At 43.8% G+C, this 12,202-nt stretch overlaps 1 protein-coding gene and 1 long non-coding RNA gene across 3 annotated transcripts in view; both read right to left on the bottom strand.

The window, feature by feature from the left end:
• CCNYL1 (cyclin Y like 1) overlaps nucleotides 1-4,692 on the bottom strand; it is a 35,374-nt gene extending 30,682 nt beyond the window's left edge. The window contains exon 1 of one of the 2 annotated variants that reach the window (XM_047773363.1): nucleotides 4,304-4,692. In XM_047773363.1, coding sequence (XP_047629319.1) covers nucleotides 4,304-4,529 — 226 coding nt within the window. In that variant the 5' untranslated portion in view covers nucleotides 4,530-4,692. The remainder of the gene's footprint in view (nucleotides 1-4,303) is intronic. The other variant, XM_047773361.1, reaches the window with a different exon arrangement.
• A 6,703-nt stretch (nucleotides 4,693-11,395) lies between these two features.
• LOC125123489 (uncharacterized) overlaps nucleotides 11,396-12,202 on the bottom strand; it is a 78,897-nt gene continuing 78,090 nt past the window's right edge. Inside the window, exon 3 of the long non-coding RNA XR_007134076.1 lies at nucleotides 11,396-11,822. This is a non-coding gene — a long non-coding RNA (uncharacterized LOC125123489). The remainder of the gene's footprint in view (nucleotides 11,823-12,202) is intronic.

The following is a 12,202-nucleotide window of genomic DNA, read 5'->3' as shown; positions in this document are numbered from 1 at the left end:
TAAAGAGCAAAAAATACACACCCCATGTAAAACTGCCCTCCTCTCCAGCCCATTTCTCTCATTTTCTTTCTTCTCAGTGTCTCACTACCTGACATGACTCATGTGTATCTGCCCCTAAGGCATCTCTGGAAAGCAAGGACCTGAGTTAGGGTATAGGCTTTATCTTGTATAACCACTGTCTGTCCTGCATCTGGAACAATGCCCAATAATCATTTCAGTGTTCCTCAAACCAGTTAAGCTTCTCCCAATTTTCCCACATCATCTAAGATTTCTTCTAATGCCACCTTTTGATGTGTCTGTCACCTAGGACCAATATTAATTTTAGATCTCTTAGAGTTAGTACTCAGAATCAAAGACACAAGACAGGTTACCAAGAACCACAAAAACCTCTTGAAAATCTAATGTTCAGTGAAAAATCAACGGTAACTTCAATTTGGGAAAAGAACTTTTTTTTTGCTTTTTAGGGCCATGCCTGAGGCATATGGAAGCTCCCAGGCTAGGGGTCAAATCAGAGCTACAGCTGCCGGCCTACGCCACAGCCACAGCAAACGCAGGTTCCCAGACCCACTGAGCAAGGCCAGGGATGGAACCCACATCCTCAAGGACAATAGTTGGATTTGTGTCTGCTGCTTCACCATGGGAACTCCTGGGAAAATAACATTTAATGTTAAAATACTTTTAAGTACAAAGTGATTTACCCTGCAAATTTAATTAAGTATTAAGACAAAGCATACCATCAGAATTCTATAGGGAGGTACAATGTATCACTTATGTGTTCCCAGAATAAAGCATTATAATGGGATCATAAAAGATGCTCAACCATGTACGGCAGGTAAATGAACGATGCTCCAGCCATTCAATGGTGCAGTCAACAGTTATTATGGGGCAGGCAGGAGAGCTACATGCAGTTTCATGAAAACTCATCTGGAGCAGCTCTCTCTAGGTGTCAGCACAGTTCCAGGAGTTTCACGTCATTACCTTTCTTCATGACAAAATTACTGAGCTGCACATATAGAACAAGCTAATTTTTGTAAAATAAACAAAATGTTATGTATACGTACATACAAAAGGTTCAGGAAATATCAACACCAAAATATTAATAAAAATTCTGGATATTCTGAGTATGAGTGAATGACTTCTGTATTTTCTAAATTTTTTACATCAAATGTTTATTGTCATCCAAATATGTTAAAAAAAAAAAGGGGGGGGTGTTTAAAATAGCTACTGGAAAGAGGAAAGATGTGTTGCTCAGAGGTTTTTCCACATAATATTGCCAACTCCTCCTTTACCCACTCCTCATGGGGGAAGGGAGGAAGGGATCACTTGAGCACCTTTCATCAGAAAATTGGCAAAGCTGCTAAGATCAGAAAATAAGGGCTGTATGAAAGGTTGATGAATAAGATAATGGGACCATAGCATCTTTTGCATTAATGACACTACTATTGGTTACATGAGGCACACTGTTGGATAAAGGCAAGGTAACAAAAAAAAAATTCTCTGGAGTCTATCAAAACCTGCGTTAGGTTCTTAAGCACTCTCTCTTTGAAATGACTTGAAATCGTGTTCATTGACTCAATTGTTTCTGAAGACCAAGACAGAACATCATTTATGTCTGATTTTGTCTAAGTAGCCAAATAATTCTTTACTGTAGAAAAGCCAAAATGTTTTATATCTAAGTAGATTTTCTCAGTTTCCAGGGAAACTGACACAAAACTGTCTGAAATAAAAACATTAAGAGCAAATTTTCAATGTGTCTGTACTTTACATTTGGTGTTCAGACCTTGTTTCTAAGGAAACAGTAACAGGTAAAGGCTGAATTTGAGGTTTCTCTTATCACTTTATTGAATGACAAAAAAAAGAAAATTTCAAATTTTAACAGTCATATTAAACATAAAAAGGTAAAGTCTTTTTTTTTTTTTAGGGCCACACCTGAGGCATATGGAGGTTCCCAGGCTAGGGGTCCAATCAGAGCTGAAGCCACAGCCACAGCAACGAAGGATTCTTAACCCACTGAGCAAGGCCAGGGATGGAACCCTCATCCTCACGGATGTTAGTCGGGTTCGCTAACCACTGAGCCATGATGGGAACTCCAAAAAGGTAAATTCTTACCCATGAACTCTATTTTTCCAACTTTCCTGATTTAATACTCCTTATTATACACAGTCCTATCCTATGCTAAATGCTTAGTACCTTACCTGTCCTTTTCCGAGCGAGCTTCTCCTAATACCCTCCCTGTCCAGGGCATTCTCTGCTTCAATTCAAGGTCACCAGACAAAAACTCTTTAAAATATATCAACCCATTTACCTGATTGGTAAATTTTGGCTATTTATGACTTTTATTCTTACCCATTGTAATGAACATTGAGACACAGAATGGAGAGGTAAATGTGGCTTGTGAGTTGTGTACAATAAATGCAAGTGGAATTAAAACTAAAGTCGAGATGGGCCTATCTTATGGCTAAATTATAAAACAGGTACACTCTAGTTTTTTAAGCACTCCAAGAACTGAATTTGGCTATCTACCACCTCCACATCTGTTTCCCCTGCTCAGTAGCTGTGTCACACAGTGATTTTAGAGAAGTCTTGGTTTCTTCACCAGGAATACAGGGAGAATATACACAGGCCCTATTTGTGTGGAAGGGTCAAGTGAAATATACATGAAAATATGTTATGAGTCCTAAAAGAACTATATAAAGCTCTAATTTCGGTCTCTCATTTTACAGTAATCAACCACTAACTGATTTGTAAAATCACTCAGAGGCTTACCTTATAGCAACAAGCAGAGTAGAAGTTTCACAAGTACTTACATTCTTTGTGTTTAAAAGTAACATTTAATTCATATGATTTGTTCATTCTTTTACAATATCTGAACATTCTGAAAAGGGAGTACTTTCCACTTACAGAGCCATGTCCATTACATGGGTGAATCCACAGGCTTAACTACTCTGTTAAAGAAATTAAGTAAGCCCAACTAAAATTTAAATAGAAGAGCTATTAAGACGTTTCCTCTATGAAATAGCCTCTGGCAATAAGTGGGCTACCAGAGCTTCAACATCTTTATGATACAATGTTTTCTACTTCAAAGAACAGTCTTTATTAAAGAGCCACAGTGTTACTCAGAATTTTTTTTTAACCTAGAGCCATCCCTTTCCAAAATTCTAGGCAGAAATCTCTCCCTCCTCTCCTCCCCGGCAACCGCCCACCCCACCCCCAGAGTCCCTCCCCCCATAGTCCTTTAGTCCTAAGAACTTTTACCTGAACATTCTTCCAGTTGAATAGGAATTCTACCGGCAGGAGGGGGGTGGGGTGGGGAGAAGAAAGGGAGTCATGGAAACACTTTTCGGCAGAATCTGACATCTTAACTCCCAAATCTTCATATTACAAATTAAAATCTGAATTTGCTTTCTTCTGTTTTGAAACGTTTAACAGTCTGGTGAATCACCTCACCTCTTCTTTAAAACTGGCAACGTGTAAATGAAGTCGGTTAAGGCTACGGGGCTGAAGACAGTTGTGTCCAAGTGGGAATTTGAAAGGAATCAGAACCCCGTGGGTTCAAATTTGGGTAAAAAAACTATTCTCTGCAGCCGTGGCAGTAACATTTTAAACCATTCGCATTTATTTGAAGCCCCCCGCCCCCAATCATTTTCTTTATTTTCGTGCTCAAATTACAGTTAGAAGGAAGAAAGCAGCTTCTATCAGGGCGACTGAAAACGTTAAAATTCAAATAATTTTACCGAAGAACGCCATATAGACTCTGTCGATCTCTATTTTGAACTTAAATAACAAATTCTGGAATGCGTCTAAATTGTATCAACTACCTTAACTACCTTACCTGGTTCCTTCACTTAGGTACCATCTGGATAGGTAAGGATAAGGAGGTGGGATGGATACGCCATAGTTGGGTTATTTAAGTTTTCACTGAGAATACAGAGACTATACCAGAAAGTCTTTACAAAGTCCCACCAGGCGTTAATAAAGAGCCGCAAACAGGAAGGGTCGCAGACCGGAGGGTCTCAGACCGGGCTGGGAAATGGGAATGGGGGAAAGAACTGGGCTTTCGGGTAGATTAGAGGAAAAAAGACTGGCTGGACGCGACGGGAAAAGAATAAGGGGTGGGGACGCCAGGCAGAACCAGCCTTCATCCCCGGTGCCCAGCCCTGGGAAAGCCAGCTCCGGGCAGGAAGGAGCCCTAGGCGGCGGCTCCCTCCCGGGGGAACCCTGGGGGCGGCGGAGGCCAGAGGTAAGCCCGAGAACAGATGGAGCCGGCCCCGCGAGGGGCGAGGTGCGCCTACCACCGCCTTACCTTCGGGCATCTCCCGGTCGCTGATGTGCTGCAGGTGGTGGCCCTCGCCGGCTCCGTAATCCAACTCAGCTGGTTCCACGGCAGCCGGCGCGGAAGCTACTGCCACCGCGTCCCCAGCCGCCGCCTCACAGACTTCAGACTCGTAGTCTGGCTCCACCGGCCCCTTGCGCCTGCCCAGCTTGGGGCTGGCATTGGGCGACAAGCAACAGGACAACGTGTTCCCCATGGGGCGCCTCCGCTTCTGGCCGCCACCTCCTCGGCTCGCCCTGCGACTCCGCCGTTCTCAGCAGCCGCCCCCTCCCCCAACAATGGCGAGGCCGGCACGGGCAGCCCCGGGCTATGCCGGGGCTGCGCCGCGCATGCAGACGCGGCCTCGGCCCCACTCGCCCGTCCGCCCCGCCGCCGGGCCCGGGGCAGGGCTCCGGCCCCGGCCGCACCCCCGCCGCCGCGCCGCTGCCGCCTCCCCGGAGCCAACTAGTCTGTGAGGGCGGTGACCAGACCGGCTTATTTAAAAGGGGTGGGGACCCGACAAACGCTGAGACGCGCAGCCACTGCCGGGAGAGAGCGCAGCCGGAGCTCCTCCTCCTTCCGCCGCCGCCTCCCGACTGAAAGCCTCGCCTGGCTGGTCCCTGCCAACCGGAACGCGTCCTTTGGTCACCTGGTTACGACGGACCAATCACATCTAGAGTTCCCTCCACGCGCCCGCCTCAAGCGTAGGCACGTGACTCATAATGCCCCGCCCCTGCCCATCGGCGCTCCGCCCCCCGCGAGGCGCGCCCTGAACTCCGGTTTCCATTCATCTCTCACGGCTCGGAGCTTTCCGGTCCTGCGGAAGCGTTGCGGGAGTTTGTTAACTGAAGCTGTCCTGGCTGAGCGGGCTCTATAAAATAGCCCCTTAAGTAAAGAGCCAGTTCGTTAGCAACTTGTTTTCGCTAGGTCTGACGGCTGGCTCATTTGATGTATTGCTCAACGAACTTAGTTGCACCCGAATTGTTGACCGTTTTTGTAACTAAATGCTCCTCTGTTCTGCCTTCAGTTTGACCACAGCAACCCCCGGGGTCCTGGTCTTACCTTCAGTAAAAAGCTGTGGCAGTGTCTTGAATAAGACTCGAGGACACGTCACCCCTCCACTTCCTCATCGGTAAAATAGGCACCGAACTCGTTCCCTCCACTTCTGAAACGCGGGGATTCAGCAACTCTTTCTCGCCAACGCAAAAAGCACGTTTTTCTCATACAAAATTGAGAGTCACAAAGTGGAGTACCACGGTCTTGAATTGATGAAGGAGGTTAACATTTGGCGAACACTTAATATGCGCCCGACCCTTTCCAAGTGTGGTGCTCATTAACCCTTGAGAACAAACCCATCACGAACACAGATTTTCCATAAATTAAATAACGCTCCCAAGGTCACCTAATTGCTCAGGGGTATGGCCAGGATTTGATCCCTGATAGTGTGGATCCCTAAAGGGGTGGGGACGCCAGGCAGAACCAGCCTTCATCCCTGGTGTCCAGCCCTGGGATTGTGATTATCAGGAAATAAAGACAGAAATCAAATTTGGTTGGAAGTGGCATAGCATATCAGGATTTTATTTTATTTTTAAGGAGGGACAGCTTTTTGATGTGGATTTTAAAATGCTTTCCCTTCATTCAGCATTAATTAGCGCTCCCTATGTGCCCGGCATTGTGTTTGGGGAAATAACCCTGCCCTCAGTGAGCTTAGACACCTGAGAAAAACAAAGGCTTTGAAAGTCCAATTGTCTGAGGCCACACTGCTGCAGATTACTTGAACCTGAAATTCAAACCTAGATCTGCCTAACCCCATAGTAGATGCTGGGGTAAAGAGTTTGAATTGTTTCCCAGAAACATGAGAACCATTGAATGTTGTGAAGGTAAGATGTCCCTATCAGGTGGTTTGTAGTTAGGTCACTCTGGACAATAAGGAGGATTGAAGGACACAACAGGACCAATTGAGAGACTTTATATTCATCTAAAAGAAAAGAAAGGGTTCAGACTGAAAGCAGTGGCAGACTGGAGTGGAAGGAAAGGATATGAGGCCATTTGGGAGACAGAAGTGCTTGATGACTAGATACAGAGGAAGAGAGAGGGAAAGGAGAGGCAAAATTTGCTGCTAATGGAGTTCCTGCTGTGGTGCAGCAGGTTAAGTATCCAGCGTAGCCACAGCTTTTGGGTAGGTAGCAGCTGTGGCTTGGACTTGATCCCATAGGTGTGCCAAAAACAAACGAACAAACAAACAAACAAACAAAGCTGCTCAGGTTCCAGCTTAGGGAACTAGGTAGAGAGCAGTGACTTTCTCCGAGGTAGAGAATGCAGGAAGAGGAAGAGGTTTGGGAAGATCATTTTGGACTCTGTTAAGCGGAGCATGGAAATGGAGCTCTCTTCTTGAAAACTGGGTATAAAGCTCTGCAGGCTAAGTCCATTCTGTGATATCCCAACATACGTATTTTAGAATAACACATATATTAAATCAACCAAAAAACAATGTGATTGGGAGAACTTTCTAATGTTGACAGCTTAAGAATATCACATTTTTCATGAAGCAACTTGGAATCTTATGGTTTTAGTAAATGAGGGATCCTATGTAAAATAAATCTGTTAAATGAAAACAACATTTAAGGAGTGCCTGTCCTGGAATAGCGGAAACAAATCCGACTAGGAACCATGAGGTTGCAGGTTTGATTCCTGGCCTCGATCAGTGGGTTAGGGATCCTGCATTGCTGTGAGCTGTGGTGTAGGCTGGCAGCTGTAGCTCCAATTCCACCCCTGGCCTGGAAACCTCCATATGCCATGGGTGTGGCCCTAAAAAATATGAAAAAAGAAAACAACATTTAAAACTGTATTGTCATTAGAGTACATACATAGTAATTGAAGCCATGGTAGAGAAGTAATTGCCTTGAGAAGATGTGAAGAAGAAAAGAAGGAAGGGAGGGAGGGAGACTTTGAAAATAGGGAGATTTGGAGTTCCCATCATGGCTCAGTGGTTAACAAATCTGATTAGGAACCATGAGGTTGTGGGTTTGATCCCTGGCCTTGCTCAGTGGGTTAAGGATCTGGCATTACCGTGAGCTGCGGTGTAGGTTGCAGATGCAGCTCGAATCCCGCATTGCTGTGGCTCTGGTGTAGGCTGGTGGCTACAGCCCTGATTGGACCTCTAGCCTGGGAACCTCCATAGGCCACAGGAGTGGCCCAAGAAGACAAAAAAAAAAAAAAAAAAAAAAAAAAAAAAGAAAAAAGAAAGAAAGAAAGAAAAAGGAAAAAGAAAAGAAAAGAGGGAGATTTAAGTGGCATTTAAGTAAGACTGCCAAGGGAAGCAGTGGAAATCAAGGAACTCAAGTATTAATCAGGAATGGCCGCTCAGGTGAGTCCCGGTGAGTAGGGATTACATCTGCCTCTCATTTCTAAAACAGCAGAACTTCAACATAATATCTGGCCAGCAGAAGCTCCATTCATAATTCACTAAATAGTCCAATGCTGTCCAGAGGGCAGAAAAGCTACAAGTACCATTGGCTGTGTGGCAACTGGATGACTGTGGATGTGTGCAAACTGGAAGGTAGGCAGTGAATGAGAAGAGAATAGGAGGTGAGAAAGTGGAGGTAACTATTCTCTTCCCAAACACTGGGCTGAGAAGAGAGATGTAGTGGTAGTTAGAAGAAGATGTACAATTAAGAATGCTTTTTGGGAGTTCCCGTTGTGGTGCAGTGGTTAATGAATCCGACTAGGAACCATGAGGTTGCGGGTTCGATCCCTACCCTTGCTCAGTGGGTTAACGATCCAGTGTTGCCGTGAGCTTTGGTGTAGGTCGCAGACGCGGCTCGGATCCCACGTTGTTGTGGCTCTGGTGTAGGCCGGTGGCTACAGCTCTGATTAGACCCCTAGCCTGGGAACCTCCATATGCTGTGGGAGCGGCCCTAAAAAAGGCAAAAAGACAAAAAAAAAGAAAAAAGAATGCTTTTTGTTTGTTTTTTTATGGCCTTGCCTATGGCATATGGATGTTCCAAGTCTAGGGTCAAATCAAAGCTGCAGCTGCAGGCCTACATCACAGCTTGTGGCAATGCCAGACCCTTAACCCACTGATCAAGGCCAGAGATCAAACCTGCATTCTCACAGACACTATGTTCAGGTTCTTAACCCATTTAGCCACAATGGGAACTCCATGGAATGCTTTTTTTTTAAGATAGAAAAAAAGGAGTTCCCGTTGTGGCGCAGTGGTTAGCGAATCCGACTAGGAACCATGAGGTTCAGGTTCGGTCCCTGCCCTCGCTCAGTGGGTTAACGATCCAGCGCTGCCGTGAGCTGTGGTGTAGGTCGCAGACGCGGCTCGGATCCCACGTTGCTGTGGCTCTGGTGTAGGCTGGCGGCTACAGCTCCGATTTGATGATTTGACCCCTAGCCTGGGAACTTCCATATGCCGCAGAAAAGGCAAAAAGAAAAGAAAAAAGAAAAAAATGTGAGTGTATGTGTATGTTCAGGGGTAAGAGCCAATGGAGAGAAAAGGAGTTTGAGGTTAGAGGATATGAGAAACTGACAAAGCAAGGTCTCCAAGAAGGCAGAAGTAGTTGCACTGCAGAGCAGACATAGATTAGCTTTGGACTGAGAGAAGAGCAAGAGATGACAGAGGACCTGGGTATCGTAGAGACATTCTCGGTAGACGAGAGGTTTAGGAAGAACTCATCTGACGACCTTTTTTCCTATTATAATTGGCTTCTATTTGGAAAGCCATCATGGAAAGAAGTGGATCATGTGTAGATAAGTTTATACTTCAGAAAAGCTTGATGTACCTAATAAAAACCAAGTAATATATTTCCTCAAAGGTGGGTAATATGAAAAGAAATTTGAGCAAAAACCAAGGAGCTCAAGTATAAATAGATATGTCACAAAAGTGGAAGATGAGAACTATTTGTTTCTCCAAATAGTTAAAAGAAATAGCAACACTTTAGGGGGGAGAATTTAAAAAATTAAGAATAAAATGACATGTAATTTGCAAAAAGTATGAACACTTACAAACCCTTTAATTACATGAGACCACAAAAGACCAGAGGAGTGTTCTTTATGAATATAAAGGATACCAGTGGAGTTTCCTGGTGGTTCAGTGGGTGATTGTCACTTCTATGGCATGGCTTTGATCCCTGGCCCAGGAAACTTCTGCAGGCTGTTTGCCCCCAACCCCACAAAAAAACAAAACAAACAAACAAACAAACAAACAAACAAAAAACAGGAGGAAAAGGTTACCTCCAAAAAAATCTGGGAAGCAGGGATAATTAATATTTAATTTATTCATTTAAAAGATATAAGTAAAGTTTAGGAACAAAAATAGGTAATATATTGAAATGTGAGAAACCACAGTGGAATGGGAAAAAATTCAGTGAAGTTTAGTTTCAGTAAACATCTTATTAAATCCTTAGAACCTAGTGACTACATTTCATGATAATAATGTCCAAAGTCCTAGGAATGTCATTAGACCCCATTTTGGATGATTCTTATGTACTCCAGACAATGCCTAAGATTAAGTTTCGAAATAGTGCCTGCATTTAACAACAGATACATACAAAAATAGATATGCATGACCTTGAACATTAAAGAATTTTAAACTTGCTAAGCAGAAAAAATATTCAGAAGCATTGTTGTGAAAATAGATTTGAAAAAAATTTTTTTTGGTCTTTTTTTGTCGTTTCTTGGGCTGCACTCACGGCATATGGAGGTTCCCAAGCTAGGGGTCTAATCGGAGCTGTAGCAGCCAGCCTACACCAGAGCTGCAGCAAGGCGGGATCTGAGCCACATCTGCAACCCACACCACAGCTCATGGCAGCAACAGATCCTTAGCCCACTGAGTGAGGCCAGGGATCAAACCCGCAATCTCATGGTTCCTAGTTGGATTCGTTAACCACTGAGCCACGACGGGAACGCTCAGATTTGAAAATGTTTAGTTTTAACAGAACATGAGAGCAGTAAGAAAAAAAATCTATTTTTTTATGACAGTGGCAAGTCTAGGACAGCAAAGGAAAGCAGAGAAGGAATATGTTTCTTTTGTTGTTTTTGTTTTGTTTTGTTTTGTTTTTTGGCTACCATGGCATGTGGAAGTTCCCATGCCAAGGATTGAACCCAAGCCACAGCAGTGACAATGCCAGGTCCTTAACCCACTGAGCCACCAGGGAACTCCAGAAGTAATGTGGTTTGAATTAAGCATGAGCTTGATTCTGTGGCAGAAATTGACACCTTGTACATGACTAATGATGGCTGAACAGTCCTTGGGAGAACTTTATGGTTAGTGTTTTACGTGGATTTGGAGTAACCTCATTCATTCATTCAAAACCTGTTCAATATCTGAGTCCTTAACCACAGGACACACTTTTTAGGTGCAGGGGATATTGTTTTGAGCAAGAAAATAAGGTCTCTGTTCTCATGAAATTTGGCTTCTAATAGGGAAGTCAAGCAAAGTGTCACCCTTCACACCTCAAATCCATGGCCCAAGACGGCTATCCATCTAGTATTGTGTCTTCATTCCAAACAGTAGGGTGAAGGAGAAGGGAGATGTTTCAGAAGATCCACATAGCACAGTGTTTGCACATCACCAACTTAAAGTTTAGTTACATGGCCACACATAGCTGCAAGGGAGGCTTAGAAAATGTAATCACATAGCTGAGTAACTAATGCAGAAGGAAGAATTGGATATTAAAGGGTAACTAATCCTCTATGACTCAATCTGAAAGGAAAGATTAGAAAAGCTTTAACTTAAAGCAATAATTATGAGGAGCTCTTGCAGGGGGTTAAGAGTTCAACTGCAGCAGCTTGAGCTGCTGCAGAGGTGAGGGTTCCATCCCCAGCCTGATGCAGTGGGCCAAAGGATCCAACATGCCACAGCTGCAGCTTGGATTGAATTCCTGGCCTGGGACCTTTCACAGGCTGTGGGTGCAGCCATAAACAAAAAAGAGCATGATGCTGATAAAATTTCATAGCTCTTTGCAAGCATATACGAAAAATTTATACAAGGAGTTCTGTAAAGGTGTTTTCTTAAGCTAAGAGGGCAAAAAAAGTGGAGAGAGGCTTAAACTATGGAATGAAACTTAGTTGGATGCAAGAAATATTTATGACAGCCAAATGAACAGGATTATATATTATGTATGTTTGGTGACTAAGTGGATTCCATCTTGAATATTATGACTAGCTGTTCTAGAAGACGATTTTGTGCGTAAGTAATACATACACTTTTTTTTCTGGACATATAGTTCACCCTTACCATCATACTCTCAAAGGCATATGTGAAGAAAAAAGTTAGGAGTTACTATTTTACCTGATTTGATGTGGAACAACTGGACTTCTTTCATTCCCAACTTTAGAACATTATAATTCGGGTTTTTAGTAAAGAGGGGCGTTTGGTGGCACTGGTGCTCATACTGTAGGAAACTATCCGGTGTCTGTCCATCTGTCTTTTTCCACTCCTCCGGAACTGTTCTCTCACCTTCTCTCTTCTCACAGCATCTAGGTTTCTTTCTGCCAAGTGAGTCTGTTGAGATGAGAATGCAAACTGAGTTGAAATGATGCTCTGAAAAACATTAAAAAAGTGTTAGTTTGCCATAGCATCAGGGCAGTTAATGCTTATTGCACAGGGCAGTTCTGACCCCAAATGTCCACTGTGGTTACAGTTCCAAACATCAGGGCATTTTCTGAGATAAGTTCTAAGAAGGGCCTGCAGTTTTCAGAGGGACTAAGCATTTCCTTTTGCCTTCCTGGGATCTTTATTTTTCTGTGTCATTTAATGGTTTATTGACTTCCAGTTCCATTTGACTATAGAAAATCTAAGTGCTACAGAAAATCTAAACGCTTCCTCAGCCCACTGCGAGGGCTTCCTCAGATCACCTCCGAGTGGGGGTGGAAGAGCCTTTC

Source organism: Phacochoerus africanus, chromosome 3, assembly GCF_016906955.1.
Source record: "Phacochoerus africanus isolate WHEZ1 chromosome 3, ROS_Pafr_v1, whole genome shotgun sequence".
In the NCBI taxonomy this organism is placed as follows: Eukaryota; Metazoa; Chordata; class Mammalia; order Artiodactyla; family Suidae; genus Phacochoerus; species Phacochoerus africanus.
Note: the sequence above shows the minus strand (reverse complement) of the source record. Positions and strands in the feature narration are given on the sequence as shown.